The 19,197-nt window shown below is 29.6% G+C and overlaps 2 protein-coding genes across 2 annotated transcripts in view; both read left to right on the top strand.

The window, feature by feature from the left end:
• The window catches only part of LOC113514253 (fatty acyl-CoA reductase wat-like), a 51,299-nt gene extending 42,695 nt beyond the window's left edge, over nt 1-8,604 (top strand). Inside the window, exons 4-11 of the mRNA XM_026898287.3 lie at nt 110-232; nt 683-837; nt 1,464-1,580; nt 2,114-2,223; nt 3,396-3,457; nt 4,278-4,497; nt 5,340-5,520; nt 6,350-8,604. Of these exons, the coding sequence (XP_026754088.1) occupies nt 110-232; nt 683-837; nt 1,464-1,580; nt 2,114-2,223; nt 3,396-3,457; nt 4,278-4,497; nt 5,340-5,520; nt 6,350-6,716 (1,335 nt within the window). The 3' untranslated portion in view covers nt 6,717-8,604. The remainder of the gene's footprint in view (nt 1-109; nt 233-682; nt 838-1,463; nt 1,581-2,113; nt 2,224-3,395; nt 3,458-4,277; nt 4,498-5,339; nt 5,521-6,349) is intronic.
• A 43-nt stretch (nt 8,605-8,647) lies between these two features.
• Nucleotides 8,648-11,616, top strand: LOC113514462 (uncharacterized). The gene is made up of 2 exons (XM_031908158.2): nt 8,648-9,258; nt 9,468-11,616. Exons 1-2 carry the CDS (start codon nt 8,985-8,987, stop codon nt 11,273-11,275), a joined length of 2,082 nt encoding a protein of 693 aa, XP_031764018.1. The 5' UTR covers nt 8,648-8,984; the 3' UTR covers nt 11,276-11,616.
• Nucleotides 11,617-19,197: the final 7,581 nt, after the last annotated feature.

The raw sequence follows: 19,197 nt of genomic DNA, 5'->3' as shown, positions 1-19,197 counted from the left end.
TTAGGTTTAATTTTTGAACAAAAAATTTATCTCCCACCTATTAATACCTTAATGATTTTCTATATTTAACTTTATTATTTTATCTCGAAATTAAATTTTGTTATTTCAGCTCTACGACAAACTAAGGAAAGAACGTCCCGGATTCTTAAAAAAGATAGCAATTATAGAAGGTGATGTTGGACGAATTGCTCTTGGCTTGAATGAAGAAGATAGAACCAAAGTTATTAATGAGGTAATAATTACTTTAATTGACCAAAACTGATTCTGTAATTGTCTATTGATTGATAATCGTCACCTATAGGCATAAGCAGTATCATAGATATAAAAGAGTACACTATTTCGCCCATGTTTTCTTTTATACCACAAAAGCAAACAAGCATACACCCCGTATGATGATAAACGATTTCTGTACCTATGGACGCTTGCAAAACTAGAGGTGTTACGTGCGCGTTGCCCACCCTGATTCCTTAATATACCCTTTTTGACTAACCCCATTTCCCTCTAGGGAAAACCTCGGCAGGGAGCTCATTCCACAGCCCGCGCGTTTGCGGGAGAAAATTTCTTTGAAACCGCACTGTACGCTACCATTTAAGTTCAAGCATGTGAGGATAAATTACCTGTCGATGACGACTGCTGCAAATATAATTGATAATGATTGTTCTTATTAGAAATATATTTTCAGGTAGAAGTAATCTTCCATGGAGCAGCGACTGTCAGGTTTGACGAACCTTTAAAAACGGCCGTGGAAATTAATGTTCGAGGCACAAGGGAGATATTAAATTTGGCCAGAGCCTGCAGCAAGTTGCGTGCCCTTGTCCATATATCAACGGCTTATAGGTAATGAAATACAAATAAACAAATATACTCACTTCTATAATCTCTAATGGGATAGTCAGACGTATTTGATGAATGTTGCTATTGTATTGTATGTACGTGTCATTGTAATAAAAAATAATTTGATAGAATTAGTCTTCTCGTATGCAATGGGGAGGCAATCTCGACCGCTTCCTTAAGAACTAGTATTGCCTTAGCCAGTGGCTGCAGAAAGTAGAAGCTGTTTTATCTTTACCCAGCAATTGAATACTATAAATCTATAAAAGACTATGATATTCAGTGGAATGATTAAATGACGATTCGCTAGATCACATTGAACGCCAATATACAAAACATTATATTGGGATGCTTCTGGGGATTTCTCGTAAACAGCATTTCCCTTATAAATTATATATTTTTTTATATTGTTTAAAGCTTTTTTAACCCTTCTGGTGTTGGATAAAAAACGATAATGATGATTAAAATGATAAAAACGTATCTCTCAACTGCTTCTAATGCGGATATCGTTTGCGGTGACTGTTAGAATAAAGTATTTGAATACACGAGAAGATAACACTGGAAATAAAACCAATAAATTTTATAATAAATCGATCTATATTTTCATATGTTATTGTTATATTTATTTACAGTAATTGTCTATATAATGAAATCGACGAAAAGTTCTACGAGCGTTCTTTGCCTGGTGAAAAATTAATAGACCTAGTTGAAACAATGGATGAAAAAATAATAAATAACATCACACCTGGGTAAGTTTGTTACACTACTATAGGTATATCGATATAAAAGTTCATAGATCGCTTAATTGTAAATGCTAGTTAATTTGCATAACCTTGGTTTGTAACAATTCAAAACATTGAATGTTCTTGTATATTTACCATTAATGTAATACAGTTTTAAAATAGAATATCAGTATATTTGTATTAAAAAACATTATTTGACAGAACATTAACAACAAGTTGCTAAGTTAGGCACAAATAGAGAAAGCACTATTGTCGTTAAACGAATACCTCTTCTCGATATTTATACGAGTATAAACTAACCCAGCAAACGTTGTTTTGCCATATAAATTAGGGATACCCTAATTTTCCACAATGGTTTAGAACTTACAGAAATTATGTGGTAACAAACATAAAAAAAATAACAATCGGATTGTGAAACTTCATCTTTTTAAAGTCAGTTGTAAATATACCTCTTGAGTCAGAGATTATACTAGCTCTCCTCAGTACTGTTTTTATTATATGTTTATATTTTATTTTACATGAATCTACTGTAATTTCAGATTACTTGGCGATTTCCCCAACACGTATGCTTATACTAAAGCCGCCGCTGAAGACATTATTTTGAAGCTCTCTAAAGGTCTACCAGTGGCACTATTCAGACCTGCAGTAGGTAATACATTCAAATTATTAGAATTCTTCAAAAAATATCTACCTCTATTACTAGATCTGTGATCGAATGAAAGAACAACTATATTTTTCATAACGAATAGTTTTTTATACTAGCTAACAGGCATACGCCCCATCTGATAGTACCTAAATAGAGTTACCGTAGCCTACTTTTCTTATCTTACTGTTACAATATATTTATAACTGTAAATGAGAGATATTTAAGAAAAAAAATATTTGTGATGTCTATAAAAACTTCTAATAGAAACCAAAACAATATTTTTTAAAAAGTTTATCTGTTTATGTTTACGTCACGCAAAAACTGTATGTGTGTAAAGTACCAAATTAAATATAGTTATATTTAATTTGGTATACTATATTTATTCTATCGTTCACAGTTATATTCATGGAAGTCTACGTTAAAGTCTGAAAGTAGTTACATACTTCTAAAGTTCAAGCGTACGAATTTGCGGACAAAAGTTTTTTTATATAGAAAAATAAATAAATACATGCTTGAAATGTGGGGATTTGGTTGAAACATTGTGTTAGTTATTTGTGTGTTCCCGGCATAGAATAGTTGATCCATTTCCTTCGCGTGGATATCGTAAGCAGCGACTAAGCAAACATAATGGTACAGAGATGGGCAGCAGCGTCCCTCTTAAAACATCACTTAAAGCCTAACTGCGGTTACCAACCCGCCTGCAAAGCGAGACAATTACGGGCAGGACTCCCCTTACGAGGAGGGCTTGTATTCAACATTGGACAGTCAACATTGGAAATTCCGAATTTTCGGGCTCAATTTCGTGTTTTTGTTCGTACCTAAATCGATCCAGTAAATGGAGCTTAACGTTTAATTAATTATAAATCCTATCTTAATAGTTCAGAGTAACGATATTTTAATATTTTTAATAATTTTAAACGGCATGTATTATGTAATTTTAACATGAATTTTCTATTTCGTTCATCCCCGAAATTTCGGAAAATATTTCGTGGTAGGCCCTCAGATTACTCAAATCAATCCAACTTCAGCAATAACATAAATAAGTAAAATAACTGAAAATGATGGTAATATTGGGATGTATGCCGTCGATAGATGCCGTTATTGCGATAGAGTGTTCCGATAGTTTTATATGTGAAATGAAATATTGTATTTATCTGTATTAATTTCCTTTTCAGTAATTGGTACAGCGAAGGAACCTTGTCCTGGATGGATCGACAACGTTTATGGTCCGACTGGTGTAAGTATATTTTGTACATATGTCCATATCTTTCTTTTTTATACCACGAAGGTAGCAACAAGTATAGGTTACAGCCTGTTTGGTAGTAAACGGTTACTGTAGGCTATGGACACTACGACATCAGGCGTGTCACGTATGCGCTGCCGATCCTACGACATTCGTACAATATCAAACATATTAGTTTTAATTCGATACAACGGGATTTATTAATAAAAATTACAATAAAACTATTCTAATATTTAAATAAATAGATAACCTTTATTACAAGTATTAAGAAAATAAAAAATTAAAACAAAAAAAAAATCAATTAATGTTGCTGGTAATAGGAGCCGCCTCAGCTGTTGCTATATATGTACAGCTCCAGCGAGATGTACCTATATAGCGCTGATTTTCAGGCGGCCCCTTAACTCCTTTACCTTTAGCATGCATGCGGATCGCCAATACCTATTTCCCAGATGGCAGACTCAACACGCTTAACAACAAATACATAAAACATTACAACAAATACACAAAACATTACAACAAATACACAAAAATATTTCTTATTTCGCCTGTATATAACACATAGGTCATAATAGCCTGATACTTCGAAAGTTGTAGTATAATAATACGGCTATCAGATTACTTCTCTAAATAATTTGTCTAGTTTAAAAATTCAAATAGGAATGCAAAAACTTTTACATTTTATTTGAGTAGATCTAGTGCAGAAAGACATGCTATGGTTATTTTAATAGTTTTTAAATTAAAAAACATACACAAACAAACGCCTGAATATTGTACATTGTAATTATTATTTATTTTTTTATTTTAAATCTAACAGGTCGTGGTTGGAGCTGCTGTTGGTCTTCTCCATGTTCTCAACTGCAATCCCAAGGCAATTGCAGACTTGGTGCCTGGTGATATGGTTGTGAATAGCTGCATTACAGTCGCGTGGAAGACTGCTAAGGAATATCCCGGAAACCATGAAGACGCTCCACCTCCCGATTTACCACCACCAGTTTATAATTATGTTTCGTCTGAACAAAATCCGTTGACTTGGGGTAAGTTGACGCTTGAAAATTCTTTTTAAATAGTTATTTATTTTGGACAACTTGGGCCCATTTTTTTATTAAATTACTAATGATGATCTACATAGTCTTCTCAGCAAGCACTCTCACGTGAAGACTATATATTTTATTTACAAAGATGTTCAGAATACTGTTGCTAATCCCGCGTATTCTATGGAAGAACGAAGCTGTCTTTTTACACCAAACTGCGTCAAAACTATTTGTACGAGTTTCGGCAAACTTCGCTGAAGCGCTACAGAAGCGTAGGAGCCATAACAATAACCTGTGAATGGTATTAAATATGTTCTTTACCCTTACCCTTTGATATTTTATTACTAAATATACAATAAAAATAGTCATTTAATACGTTGTAAGATAGTTCAATAAGAACAATCTGTAATTTAATAGACTAAATGCAATATATAAAAGTTAGTTCAAGAAATCATGTTATTGAAATTTTTTAATCTCTTTCAAAAAAGGAGAAGGTTCGTAGTTCTGTTGTATTTTATTAAGTCAGAACTCGGTTATACACTGATTTAATTTTTTTATTTGATAGAATATATATTCAGACTGGTCCCATAGAAATGTCTTCATATTCAAATCAGTAGTTTTGTTTTAAAATAAAAATAACTGATTTTATATTTATTGTAATTTAATTATTTATTTTTTATTATAAAAAATAGAAGTAAATTATGCTTACATCATTTAGAAATATTTAAAATTTTAAGTATTTCGTGTTAATTTTTTAATTTTAATTCAAATTTAATAGCAGTAGAGTTTTATAGACTAGTACTGATAGCTACTCTTTAACAGTGTTACATTTCTTCTTGTTACAGAAAAATTCATGAAGTTAGTCGAAGTACATGGCTTCGAAGTGCCACCATTGGCAGCAGTCTACTTTTATTTATTGCATCTGACCCCCTCTCGATTTATGTACATGTTATACTCCATCTTCCTTCATTGGATACCAGCTTACATTGTCGACGCTATTACCGTATTGATTGGAAAAAAACCTATGTAAGTTATTATGATTTACATTATTAACTCTCTGTTAAAATGGTGCAGGTATATATTTTTATGCCTAGTCATTTTATAATACTCAAATTGCCAAACAAACTGATGATCCATTTAAAGTGCTGCTCGATAAACAAGACATATGGTAAACCTACTCTAGATATCGCAGAATACAATCTGCCAACCGCCATGGTCGCTTTACTTCTTAGCAATGTATGTCTCATAGATTGCTAAGAATATGCTGATAAATAAAGTTATCCTTTAGACCCAAACAGACTGTCCGAAAATGTTGTAAATAGCAGGATGCAGTAATAAAACATATATGTATTTGTGATATAAAATAATAAGTTTAGTGAAAAAAATACAATAAGACATGTCTTATAAAAATCTGACCAAGAACAAACTTAAAAATAATACATTGTTCTAAAAAAAATCTCAACCTCAACAGCCAGTATTAAAACTTCAACAAAAAAAAGCATGCATTCTAACTGTAGGATAATACTGATTATCAGTATCAGTAACATGATGTACTCGTACGTAGGCTTTAGTTCTTTAATACATTGATAATTATATACATTTATGTCTTGCATAGTGATTTTGCGTAATTCATCCAGACACTACCGCCTTACCATTTTCTTCAACAGTTTCACGTATAAATCTCTACATTTGTTAATGCATATATGTAATATTTGTAATGTCAGGACACCAAAACATGTATGCATGTATTAAACTAATTGTATAAATTCAGTATTTGTATATTGCAGTAAAGAGAATTAACTATCAAAAATATTTAGTTATTGTATGAGATTTAAGAGAATCTATTTTGTTACAGGTTACGGAAAGCTTACACGAAAATTGCAAAATTCGCCGACGTACTCTCCTATTTCGCTTTACGCCAATGGAAGTTTCATAATACAAACACACAGAATCTGTACAACGATTTGAACGAAGCAGACAAACAAATGTTTGGCTTTGATATATCTTCTATTAGTTGGAATGAATATTTCTACAATTACGTTCGTGGAATTAGGATCTTTCTTCTAAAAGATCCCATAGACACAGTACCGGCAAGCCTTAAAAAGTATAGCAGACTGAAGTACTTGCATTATACATTCTGCACAATTTTGTGTTTGGGTTTATTAAGACTTTCATGGAGTATAATTAGCTTTATTTATGCATTAGCTTATAGGTCTTTTTGATTGTAGTTCTATCAATGAATGCGCTTTGTTATTTGATTTCAAACTATGACGTAGTGTCATAAAGTATTCACATTGATAGATAAGTAGAGATGTAAGAGTTGTTGAAGTTTTGTCATGGAAAATTATTAAATGGGCCTTAATTAAGTCCTTAATATATAAATGTTGAACAATTATTAGGCCATTCTAATAAAATTCTACACGTGGCCCGTTAACAGGTTAGAATATCTAAATTATTTCGATTTTATGAACATCACATTATTATTAGAAGATTCAGTTCAACTTGAAAAATTCTTTAATCGTATTCAATAATCGAATCGGATATACAATTCTCCAGACAGAAAAATCAGTTGTGTAAAAGTTAATTAACTGAAATGTTTTTCAAATAAAATTATAAATATTAATAAAATTATATCAAAGCGTACATTACTTGATATAAATGTATTTGTATATAAATATTGTGATTATATTTAAGCAGAATATATTGTAAGTAATTAGTTTAAATCGATGGAATGGTATGGTGTGGGTCAATACATATTTTTTGAGTAACAAAATACGGGCAAGAATGTTAGTTGTAGTAATAAAATCACTTTTCTATAATCCTAGAATTTCTAAGATGCTTGTTATGAACAGGATTCGATAATAACTTTGTGTGATGCCCTTTCTTCCATTCGTGACTGTTATACTCTCTCTATGTTTGCAAATGACTAAACATTTTGAACTATATAGCTTATTTTCTGTATGAATTCTTCCAATAGATATCTAGTTGTAGTCTCAATATCAACAATTGACAAAAATTATAACATATAGCTGTAGTCTTTTAGATTCTATTGCGAAAATAGGTTTACTACCTGATATTGAGTTTAGTACCTGCAAACCAATAATATTTATGGTGTCATGGTAGATAAAAAATGGCAATCTAATCGATATATACCTTTGAAGTTGAAAAAGTTAAGGTATAATTATAGTTGTTCAGTCACCATAAACTTGATTAGACGATAATATAAAACCATTTATAAGTAAATAAGTATTTACTAGAATGATTAAAACTATGCTATCGCAAACATATCTAAAGTATGACAAATGTAATACGTTAGAGTGAGATACGATCACTCGGATGCAAGTCGTTTAGTTTTCATGAAAAAAATATTTAATTTGGAATTGAGGTTATATCAAACTAGCGAACATACGACCATCTCTCACACTAGTAATTTTTTGGTTTAAAGCAAACTATCTAAGAATATTTTATATCTAAACGATTTACTGCTTTATGTTTGCGTTGTTCTTTTATTCCTACCTACCTGGTTCTATGTTCTGGCATTTGCGCTATGATCTTGTTCTTAAAATCTAAATCCACCATAATATACAAGGTGGAACCGAAATAGTTAATATCTTTTTAAGGGAGTGTTCTGTTTGTAAAATTGAACATTTTACTTCAAGAAACATGAAACAAAAAAATACAGCTTTCTTACTAGAAATGTTAGTGTGTGTGTGGCAAACCATTTGTTGTGTTTCGTTTTATGTTTCTTTGTAGAAAGTAAAAAGTAAAAAAGTGTAAAAAGTAGTTTCACTTGTAGAACAATCCCTTAAAACTTAACGATTTCGATTTCATCGAATAATAATTAAGTAATTCAACGGTTATAATTCTTACTACGATGGATGCTAAAAATAGTTATAACTTACCAATGGTACTTATTACACTTGTTACCATTATCTCTTGTTATAATTAATTGTTTATATAAATATTTCAATGTGATAAATAATATCGAATTTTGCTCAGTTATTTTATTTTATAGAATAAATATTTTTGTATTTAATTTGAAATGTATGTCAATTTGTGAGTATATGTGTTAGTTGCCATTTAAAGTTAATAAAACAATTTAATAATGGAGTGTTATTTTTATTTTAGATTAGCTTATCTAATTTTAGATCAGGTCTTTGTAGAATCAATTACACGTAGAATTTAATTCAACATTAACCACTCACTTTAATGTGAGTAAAGATTTCTTCAAATACCACCCTCCGTTTAAATAGATCGATATTTCATAGCGTTTGTTAAAGTCGTTTTAAAAATATCTATACAAAAAAATATCAGTTAGATACAAATAATATACTAGGATTCAGAAAAATCCTTACTCTATGGAATAATTTATCTTCGCCGCAGATTATGAATAACCACAGGTACTATGGTTTTGATCCAATCTTCAGATAGCTTTAGGCTTATGTCACATGACACCAGACAATGAAGTATTTTAGAAATAATATTGACAGATGAATTTTTACCGATATTTTTATATTTTAACAAGTTTTATATTATTATTTATAGAAGCGAAAGAAGTTGGTGATATAAATATAATGGAAACAGGTTTGGATACCGTATCGCCATTTTCTATCGGATTGCAATTCTTTGTTAAGGTCAATAATACCTCTAATAATGACGTGGAAGCAGAATTAACTCCAGATGAATGCTGTCTGAAGATAGAACCGAATTTAGATTGTAACATTTTAGTAGCAATTGGGAGCTGTGTTCAGACAATTCCAAAAGGTATTGTATTATTATTGTTATTACTAGTTTTTACTCACAACTTACTTACTTCTCTATTCAAAATGATACGTATTTTGTTATCATTGGTAGAACCATTAAATTTTCTTATTCTAAAATATTTAAACAAAATGTCTCTCCTGAAATAGGTTAATAGAAATATGGTTATAGGTTAATATAAATACTTTATTTATTTAAATTTATTTTTATAGGTACAACTAAAACGTTTAAAGTTGTGGCACCACTATTAGATCCATTTGAAAGATATGGTTACTGTATCTTCAACTTCGATTCAGTACATGATAACATAAAGAGAAGTATAAAAAGAACACCCGTCAAAATAACTTTTGACACACGTTTAAAAAATAGAACTCAATTTATACATATACCTAAAAGTATTAAACTTTGCCAGAAAATAGATGAAGATCCATTAAACAATTGTGAACCAGTAGACTGTGATATCTATTACAATGGCAAAAGATCATATTTTAATAAAAGATTTAGAAGATGTACACATATACCAAAATGTATTTCGGATTCAAAAAACAATATCCGTAGTGTAATTTATAATCCAAATTCAAACAAATGTGTTAAAGAAAAAGCGATCACAAAAGATGATATTGAATTCTTAAAAGAATTTTATAAAAGTAAGAGTAGAAAAGCAAAAGATATTTTCATAATCAATAATGCACATACTACTACTGAAGCAATAACACGCATACCTGATAAAAATAACAAAGACATAATTGTGGAAGAACTCTTACCTGATGAGGGGACAAAAGAGGCAAGTAAAGCGAGATCTGGTGTTATAAACAAAGTAAGCTATTTCAAGTATTTATCGAATAAATACTTAATAACTAATAAATTTACACTAGTTGTATTTGGAGTAATAATTTTAATACAGTGTTGTCTGATTTTTACTATGGTTTATTTTTTACCAAAAAGTTGTTATAGTTGCAAGAAGAAAAAGATTATTAGCAAGTTCTATAATTACAGACAAGATGTCTCTGTTACGACACCTTTAATTGAGACTAGTAATATTGATACTGATACTGCCGAATTTCAGTATATGAGTGAATCATCAAATATAGATAAAAAAATAAAATGTTATAAAGCATGCCAGAAAGAATGGAAAAATAATGTTAAAATGAGTATGTCCGACGATATTTTATCTAAATGTCTAACTAGAAGAGACTGGAATAGGCAACCAGTAAAATCGAATGCTATCCCTGAAATTAATGAAACTGTTGTTTCTAATTACAAAGAAGTGTATCCTGTTTCAAAGTATAGAGCTGATATGGTAAATTTACAGCAAAAAGAAGTTACAAGTAATACATCTAAGAAATCTGATGATAAAGTTAACTTTGAGAATGAAATAAAATTAAAAATAAATAATAAAGACTCCAAGAAAATTATTAGAAAGACAGAGAACAAGGTAGGGTATAATAGTAAACATAAAATAGAGGAAAAAGATTATTTAGGACCTCAATGTGACACATCAGAGAAGGAAATTAAATGTCACAGCTATAACTATATGAACGAAATTACAAATAAAACCAGCTTCCAACCGAGTACATACAGTAACAATCAGAAAATCTACAAACTAGATAAAAGTAAAAAAGAAACATTGTCTGTATCAACAGAAAAAGGAGCACAAGCAGAATTCTCGAATGATTCAATCGATGACTTTTTGTCAGAACGTGGTATGATGTTCTTAACTGGTGAAAATTTATCAAAATACACATCCTCTAGTGGATCAAACATGAAAAAGTCTTCAACATCATCCGATATATCAAGTAAAACGTCTAAAAATAATATATTAAAAAATGTATTGTCACTTTTTCATAAAAAATCCAAACATTGCACTTCTTCTGATCCAGGAAAAAAGAAAAGTAGTCAAAATTTTGATATCAAAATATTACATGACATGTCGCATGTTTCAATTTACTCATCGAGTAATAATGAATCTGATTACATAAAAAATTTGAAGAAAACTAAAGATTCAAGAAGTTCTTTGTGACGGCAAGTGAAAAGAGATTTTAATTTCAGATTTTTAGTTTTAATGTGCCTACTTAATAAAAATATTTTTAATAAAGTATTTCTTAATTGATTTTATTTTGTTTTGTTAATCGCTATAACTACAATATCTTTTGCAAATCGAATTCATAACATAGGAGTGTATATACTCTAAATTAAACACAAGTATTAATAGGGAATAAATTTTATCTGCGATCAATAAAGTTTGAAATTCTCTCTTCTCCTCCGGGACAACTGGGGCATACGCATGGTGGGCACACAGTAGACGGCGCCTCTGTAGGTAACGTTACGTATCTCGGTTTCTTTACCTGAAATTTTGTACCAGCTATAACCCGAGACTCCATTACATGAATTTACCTAAAATATCCTGTATGTTCATATAGAAAGTGGTTCTTTTGTATACCAGATTGCATTCAGATTCGTTCAAATTACTTAGGAACTAGCGTCCAAATATATCACTGTCTTATCTTATTAATTTCTAACAAATCACTCTGATTTGGTATGAGTTCAATATGTATATATTACACAAACTTTTCGTAAAAAAATTAATGATAGTAAAACCCAGATTAAATCTCGTCTTGTGATTTAGAAGAAATACGTAGGGGAAAAGCAACTTCATTTCATACCATTGGCAAATTAAAATCCCTGTGACAGAAAATTTTATATACTTGTTTATTCGCATTCCATAATGTTACAATAGATGTCTGCTCACATAATATTATTATAATGAGTATTATAGACCTTGTTGGGCGCAGCAAGTAACAATTGGAGAGATATTTTATATGCATATTATATAAAACTAGTTTGAAATAAGAGAAGCAGTACCACTTTTTAAAGGTACCCATATTGACGACTTTTGTATATGTTAACAGATTTCATAAAAAAGAAGGTTCTCGATTCGATTGTATTTTTTTATGTTTCTTACCTTATAGCTCTGTCAGTTATAAACCGGTTTGAAAAAATTTTTTTATTCGAAAGGTTATACTTACAGATTGGTCACATAGAAATTTTTATCAAAATCGGTTTAGTAGTTTAGTTTCAAAATAAAAATAACGGGTTTTGCTATAATTGTTTCGATCCGTTTTTTTTTGTGCAAGACAATTTTAAATTATCACAAATAATAATACTACCTTTATTTTAGAAAAATGTATGTTTCCAATCATTTTGAATTTGGTGAGTGGTCCCCGCGTAATACAAAGACACTGAAAACGAATGTTAATATACTTAAATATAAATATTATAAATGTGAGAATGATTTTTTTTCATCACTTGGCATATTGCTCAAATAAATTACATGAAATTTGATATACACGTAGTGAGGATAGCTGAAGATATTTAACTCCAACAAAACTGAACAAAATCGCAGAAAAAAATTGTATTAATACACTAAAATTTCTTTTGATTAAAATTACTCCCTGTTGTGTTCTCATCTCATATTCAGTTGTAAAACAAAAACTACTTGTAGACATAAGATTCTGCATTCTAAATTAAAATATATCAAATCTAATGTGTCTACTGAACATCTTGTCGTAAATCGGATGTGTATGGGTGCGTGTATATGTAGGAGTGATATATGTATGTGCTTGTGTGTGCATGTGTGACAATAACACACATTCGTAATTCAATTCTATCTAATCAAATTATATATTACTTAATAAATAAATTTAATAAGCAATACTCACACCAGGCTATAAAAAATATGTTTGGTTATTCTTCGGCATCTTACATTCTTACAAAGTAAATCGAATTTATGAGCATACTTTTAATTCGTTCTCTATGAACTGAACATTTTCCCCAAACAAAATGAGTCGAAAATCGACAATTTAGAGCCTTCTATACAAACTTGACAATTAGACGCGTCGTTTTAAATAATACTTTCTTTAAAGGATACTAACAAGTTCACTCTGGATAACGATTACTTTCTATACATGGTATGTATCAGAAATACATTAATATATAATCAGATAATTTTATGAATCTTAAACCAATACCTCGTTGGTAAATATATCCAAAAATATTTATGAAATTGAATAAAAGTTTTCCCAAGTAACATAGATCTAAATCCTAATTAATATTTAATAGTCTTATCTGTATCTCGCGGCTTTGCACTTTCATGTGAATGTCTAATTTTATTGAAATCCGTTTAACTGTTTAAGAGTATTTGAGTAACAAACATCCAAACATATATACAAACTTTCACATCCTTCATAACCTTTCTATCATGTAATAATCGTATTAATAGAAAAAAAAATGTAACTGGGCGATGTTTGTGTATAGGAGTTATTTATGAAATGAAGAATCTTAGTAAGAGCAACAGAAAACAAAACAATTTTAGAAATTTTGTCAGTCTCTGAATGTATATCAGTTCTAGCATCAGGAAAAAATTACTAAACCAAATTGTTTTCACTGTAGTGTTCCTGAAGGTCGAACTAAAAAACTAGTGTATGTTTTATTTTGATACGCCGTCGAAAAGTGCTCTTTTAAGGGCAAAGCAATAAACTGAGTTGTGACCATTTTGTGTTACTATGGCACACACATGAAGGAAAGGAAAGAAAGGCAATTATTAGTTTATATATTTTGTTTTTTTGTTTTGTGTTTTTTTATTATTATTCTTTTATCTCTTTTACTGTGTATTATGTGTATGCTATTTTATTGTCATTTGTGTGCTGTAAGTAATGTAAATAAATTATCTATCTATCTGGAATTCATGCATACGATACAACGGGCAATAAGGTAATACACAATAAATAATATAATAATATATATGTAATATACATTAATATGTACTTATTATTATACTGTAACATTATTATTTATTAACATTAAATAATTAAAGATTGGGCCGATGCTACCGAACCGATTTTGATAAAATTTCTATTAGACCAAACTGTAAGTATTTCCTTTCAGATAATAAAACGGATTTTCCAGATTGGTTTAGAACTGACGGAATTATAAGATAACAAACATAAAAAAATTACAAACGAATAGAACACCTCCTTTTTGAAGTTAGTTGATTATCCCAGCTTGTTATACTAGTTTTGACATAGGCATCTATGTGCCCTAATATTCTATATATCCTATAAACAGCTATCTTTGTATTATGTTTCATCAAATAAATTAATAATAGTGATTACTTACTTTCTGCAATAGAAGAGAGATTAAAATTAATATCATATGCAAAAATTATTAAATGTACACCTCATGAAAAGTGGTAATTATTGTCAATAGATATTGGCAATGAACATCACACTACCAGAGGGAGATTTTTTACAAAAGTCGTTTGCTTGAGTACCTCTGTCCTATTCGTGTTTCTACCATGAAGCAATTATGTTTGCATGGCTGTGTTTCGGTTTGAAGGGTGGAATATGGCAATGAATTTACAGGGTGCAGAATAATAACACCTGAGTCCTTTGTAATAGCAACGCATGGGGTAACCCCCATGTAACTCTCATGGACAAAACAATATACAATGTTATGTCCATGGTACTGCTCATGTCCATAGGCGACGGTAACCACTTTCCATCAGATGAGCCATCAGCTTGCTTGCAATTCTGAGTTGCATAAAAAAAAGAAAAAAAAACAGTATAAACAAAAACGTTCGTTCGTACCACCAACCCCTTAAGTAAGTCAAAAAGACTAATGTACTATACCTCAGAGTCAATATAGCGAATGTAACGGCCATACATCATTTGTGAGCATAATAGTTAATAACGGGGACTACCAGTCCCATTGCTAATAATATTCGATATTTATTTATTTATTCTTTATTGACCACACTACAAAAAAAATTTTGATATATAGGGCAAACTTAATGACACATTTTCTTCCAGTCAACCTTTAGAAAGACATAAATCTAATTATACGGTAACAAATTGAAAATAGTTGTACATAAACGGTCGACCTCCTCGCGATTCCCCCTAGAAATTACTATGGTTTAATTCTGATGAATCATCGCCTATCATTCCTCACTGGTAGCTCATAAGGCTATATTGATAGCATAAGCAGAGTAACCGTTCCATTTTCATAATACCTATTAAAATTTTCTGTTTGTTTTAAATAAATAATTATTTAATTAGCTGTTGAATGACATGCGAATTAAAAATAAAAAAAATATTTAGGTACTACTTACAGTAGCCGGCTAAAATAATACAGAAATAATAATTATAATAAATTTGGTTTAAAAAAGGGGATAAATATATAAATAATATAATATATATAAATTGATTTCTTACTCTCGTCTGAAAAATATTTTTGAAACAAATAATTAAAATTAAAAAAGTTAACAAAACATGTAATATTCATTCATAAAGAATATACATAGAACAATTGTAATTTTATTTTCCTTATTTAAGATACTTTACTATTACAGATAGATTATTACAATAGATCGAATTAAAATTTAAAATCTAATTTTTACTCACATAATACTGCAATACATAATAATAATGTGTGGTTAAAAGTGATATATGCAATTCATATCGAACTTAGAATGGCATGATGGAAAGTGGTCGTAGAATACCGACGGATCTGACAAATATTACATATATATCGAGAATACCGACGGATCTGACAAATATTACATATATAGATCCGTCAGTATTCTACGACTATGACGATATGTCTATAAATATTAAATTGAATACATACGGTTTTCTGCAATAAAAATACAATTTCAGTATGTAACAATAGAATTAGTTAGTTTATTTTTTTTTCTTCGTAAATAATATTATAAACGTTAAAGTGATAATGCTTGTTTATTTATTACCTCTTAACATCTTAACAATTCAACCATTCGTTATAAAATTTGATGTACATGTAGTATTTGGAATGTAGAAGGATATAGAATCGTGTTTTACAGGATTATTTACTCATATCTGGATTAATTAACATATTATTGTCCCGATTACACCAAATCGCGCATAAAAACTAATAGGTAAATAATATATCCACTATTAGCTTACCCAGCGCTGAAAATTATCAACTAATGATCATAATTATATATTATTAAATCATAAATTTATTTACACATCAATTACATGGAATAATTATAAAATAATAAAATATGCGTAAAACACAAAATTAAAAAATATATGTACATACCTCACTCTGTAAGATAAAAATTATAATTATTATTTAAATAATATAAAACAAAATTATATTAATAAAAGTTACAAATAGGTACTTACGTGAACTTCCTATTAATGAAAGAATTAACATTATTATTATTATTTACTTCATAAAATGTTCAATAAATAAATAGGTATTATGTAAAATGAAAATTGTATAAATTAATAATATGTATGTATTTTGATTTTAATTATATGAGTTACTTTATATATATGTCAACATATTTATTATTTTTTAATAGAAACAACTATATTGTTTCCTCCTATTATTGTACGCACGCTGCCCGCTAGTAATTAATGCTCCTTTCCACTCAAGGTTTGCTGGAAGAGAACTCTGTAAGAGTTCTCTTCAAAGCAAAGCAATGCAAACCTTACCTTATTCGCCTGTTGTACATCTTTATTTAATATATATTATATGTTTGTAATTTTTTGTATACAGTAAAAAATAAATAAATATCCTTTTTTTTATTTTAGCCAATAATATAGGTGAATACTTACCACGGCCTTTATTAAAAAAGACATTTTATTTATTATTTTTCTATTAATTATAATTTAAAAAATAAGTACATAATTATAAAAATAAAACTGTTATCGGTAACGTGACTATTAGATAGAGAGATTAGGTTGTGGTGTCCAGTGACTAGTGAAGTCCAGTGATAGAAAAATGATTTCATCCATACATTCATTTGCCACTCGTCTAGGAGGTTGAATAGAAATTCAAATGTTTGTTTTCAAACAAAAAGTTATCTTATTAATCTGATACAATTATAACACCACAATGTCTATACATGGCAGATATTTAAGATTATTAAAAGTCAAAATATTTTTAAAAATATTGCCAGTTGTCTGTCTGTATATATGTTTGTTCCGGCATTTAAAAAACTACCATACCGAATTAGATGCAGTTTACACAATTGTACTCCTGAAGGTCTAACTTAAAAACTGGTTTATGTTTTAACTTAATACGCTATCTAGCAGTGGCCTTGTTCATTGGTTTTCCTACTTATAAAATCAACGTATATAAAGTAACGGGCAAAAACTATTTAAACATTAGAATACATTGTTCTTTTTTATTTTGTATTGTTCGTAAAAATAGTTTTCTAGATCACCTTTTAATAAAGAGCAGTAAATAAGTAGGTAGTATGACTTGTACAAAGATTTACGTTACAGCTACGCCTTATACGAAATTTACGTCGTATAAAATCAAAGGTTCTGAAACCATCCGTTAGAGGCGCAGTAGTAGCAGTAACAGATTTCAATATCAATTATCGACATAGCAATTAATCATTTTTCTTTCTCCTTTACCCAAAGGTTATCTAGAAGAGATTGCTTTAGCGGAAGGACCACTTTTGTACTTTATAAGTGTAATATATATTTATCTTTATATTATTCTTTAAGTGGTGCAGTAAAGAGCAAATAAATAAAATAAATAGCAATTAACGCAGTTGTATCATAAAGTAAATCTTTATACAAATCGCATTAACAACTTTGTATTTAGAATTACGGGTAAATATGAAAAATAACTCACCGCACCATCCTAATAAATAAAATTGATTAATAACAAGTAAGTAACATTTATAATGGCAAGTTGTCGGCATATTTGTTTATTACCTGTACAGAAAATTATCATAACTGCTTCAGGTGTATTACCTACTACCACCTATCGATTACCGCTCAACTAGTAACCGCTTGACCGCTAGCCCATTAGAATATTTCAAATACATGTTTCATACTTCGGAGAAAATGAGAAGTCGTCCCGTCAGCAGAAGTCATAAAATTAAAACTTTATGTGAAAAATCTTTTACAACAAACGCACAATTACTTGTTTACAAGTGTTGTACATGTTACTTTTTGCTTCTTTTTTAATTCAAATCATCTTTATTCAAATAGACTTGTTTATAATCACTTTTAAATATATTTAAGTCACCTAACATCAGGCGACATTATGGTCAAACTTATTTGAAATTCATAATAAAAAAGGCAACTTAGTAATTCACACATGAGGTGTAGGGTAATGCACTATTAATTATTGTATATTAATTTAATTTGACCATTGAATTTTCAACGAAAAATATTTCAATTGTATTCCTTTAATCTGGGCTTTTTGATTCCATTTTTATAAAAATGATAGTTTATTACTATAAGAACTTAGAGGTCGTCATATAACACCTACATACATTATTGTAATTTCGATCTGAAGGTAAAATAACCAATGCAATGTTTGATGCCATTATCATAAAATTCTAGTCCCCGCGGTTTACAAGGAATGTAAGGTATCTGAATACACTGCCTACCTACTATAACGTTAATTAAGTTATTTATGTATAGTTTAGTAATTGTCTTCTATATTTATGCTTTTAATCAATGGTCCTCGCCTTTCATCAGACAAACCGTTAGTTTCCTTTCCCAACTACTTTTAGTTTACCGCTAAAAGTTGTCATTAATATTATGTATATATGATGTATTAATTATATAACAAAAAACCATTTAAATACATACCGACAGCTAATGAATATATAAATTAATATTAAATTAAAAATAACAATATCATATTAATTAGTCATAACATTCTAATTTAATCCCGATATAAAAAAAGGCCACTGCTTCCTTTCCCGTAGGTGTCGTAAGAGGCGAATAAGGGAACTTTCAGTGATAGAGGAATAGGCAGCAGCGCCCCTTTTTAAACATCTCTAAAAGCCTAACTACGATTGCCAACCCGCCTATACCAAGCGTGGCAACTACTGACAAATCTCCCCCTATGGGGATATGCCTTATGTTC

The sequence above is a fragment of the Galleria mellonella genome, unplaced genomic scaffold (assembly GCF_026898425.1).
Source record: "Galleria mellonella isolate WM207_F2 unplaced genomic scaffold, CSIRO_AGI_GalMel_v1 utg172, whole genome shotgun sequence".
NCBI classification, from domain to species: Eukaryota; Metazoa; Arthropoda; class Insecta; order Lepidoptera; family Pyralidae; genus Galleria; species Galleria mellonella.
This window is presented reverse-complemented; position numbering and strand designations above follow the sequence as displayed.

Excerpts from the sequence above, each read along its gene's own strand:
- LOC113514462 (XM_031908158.2), top strand. The coding sequence starts at position 8,985 with ATGAATTTTTACCGATATTTTTATATTTTAACAAGTTTTATATTATTA. Across the intron at positions 9,259-9,467 it reads TGTTCAGACAATTCCAAAAG|GTACAACTAAAACGTTTAAA; the intron begins GTATTGTATTAT and ends TTATTTTTATAG.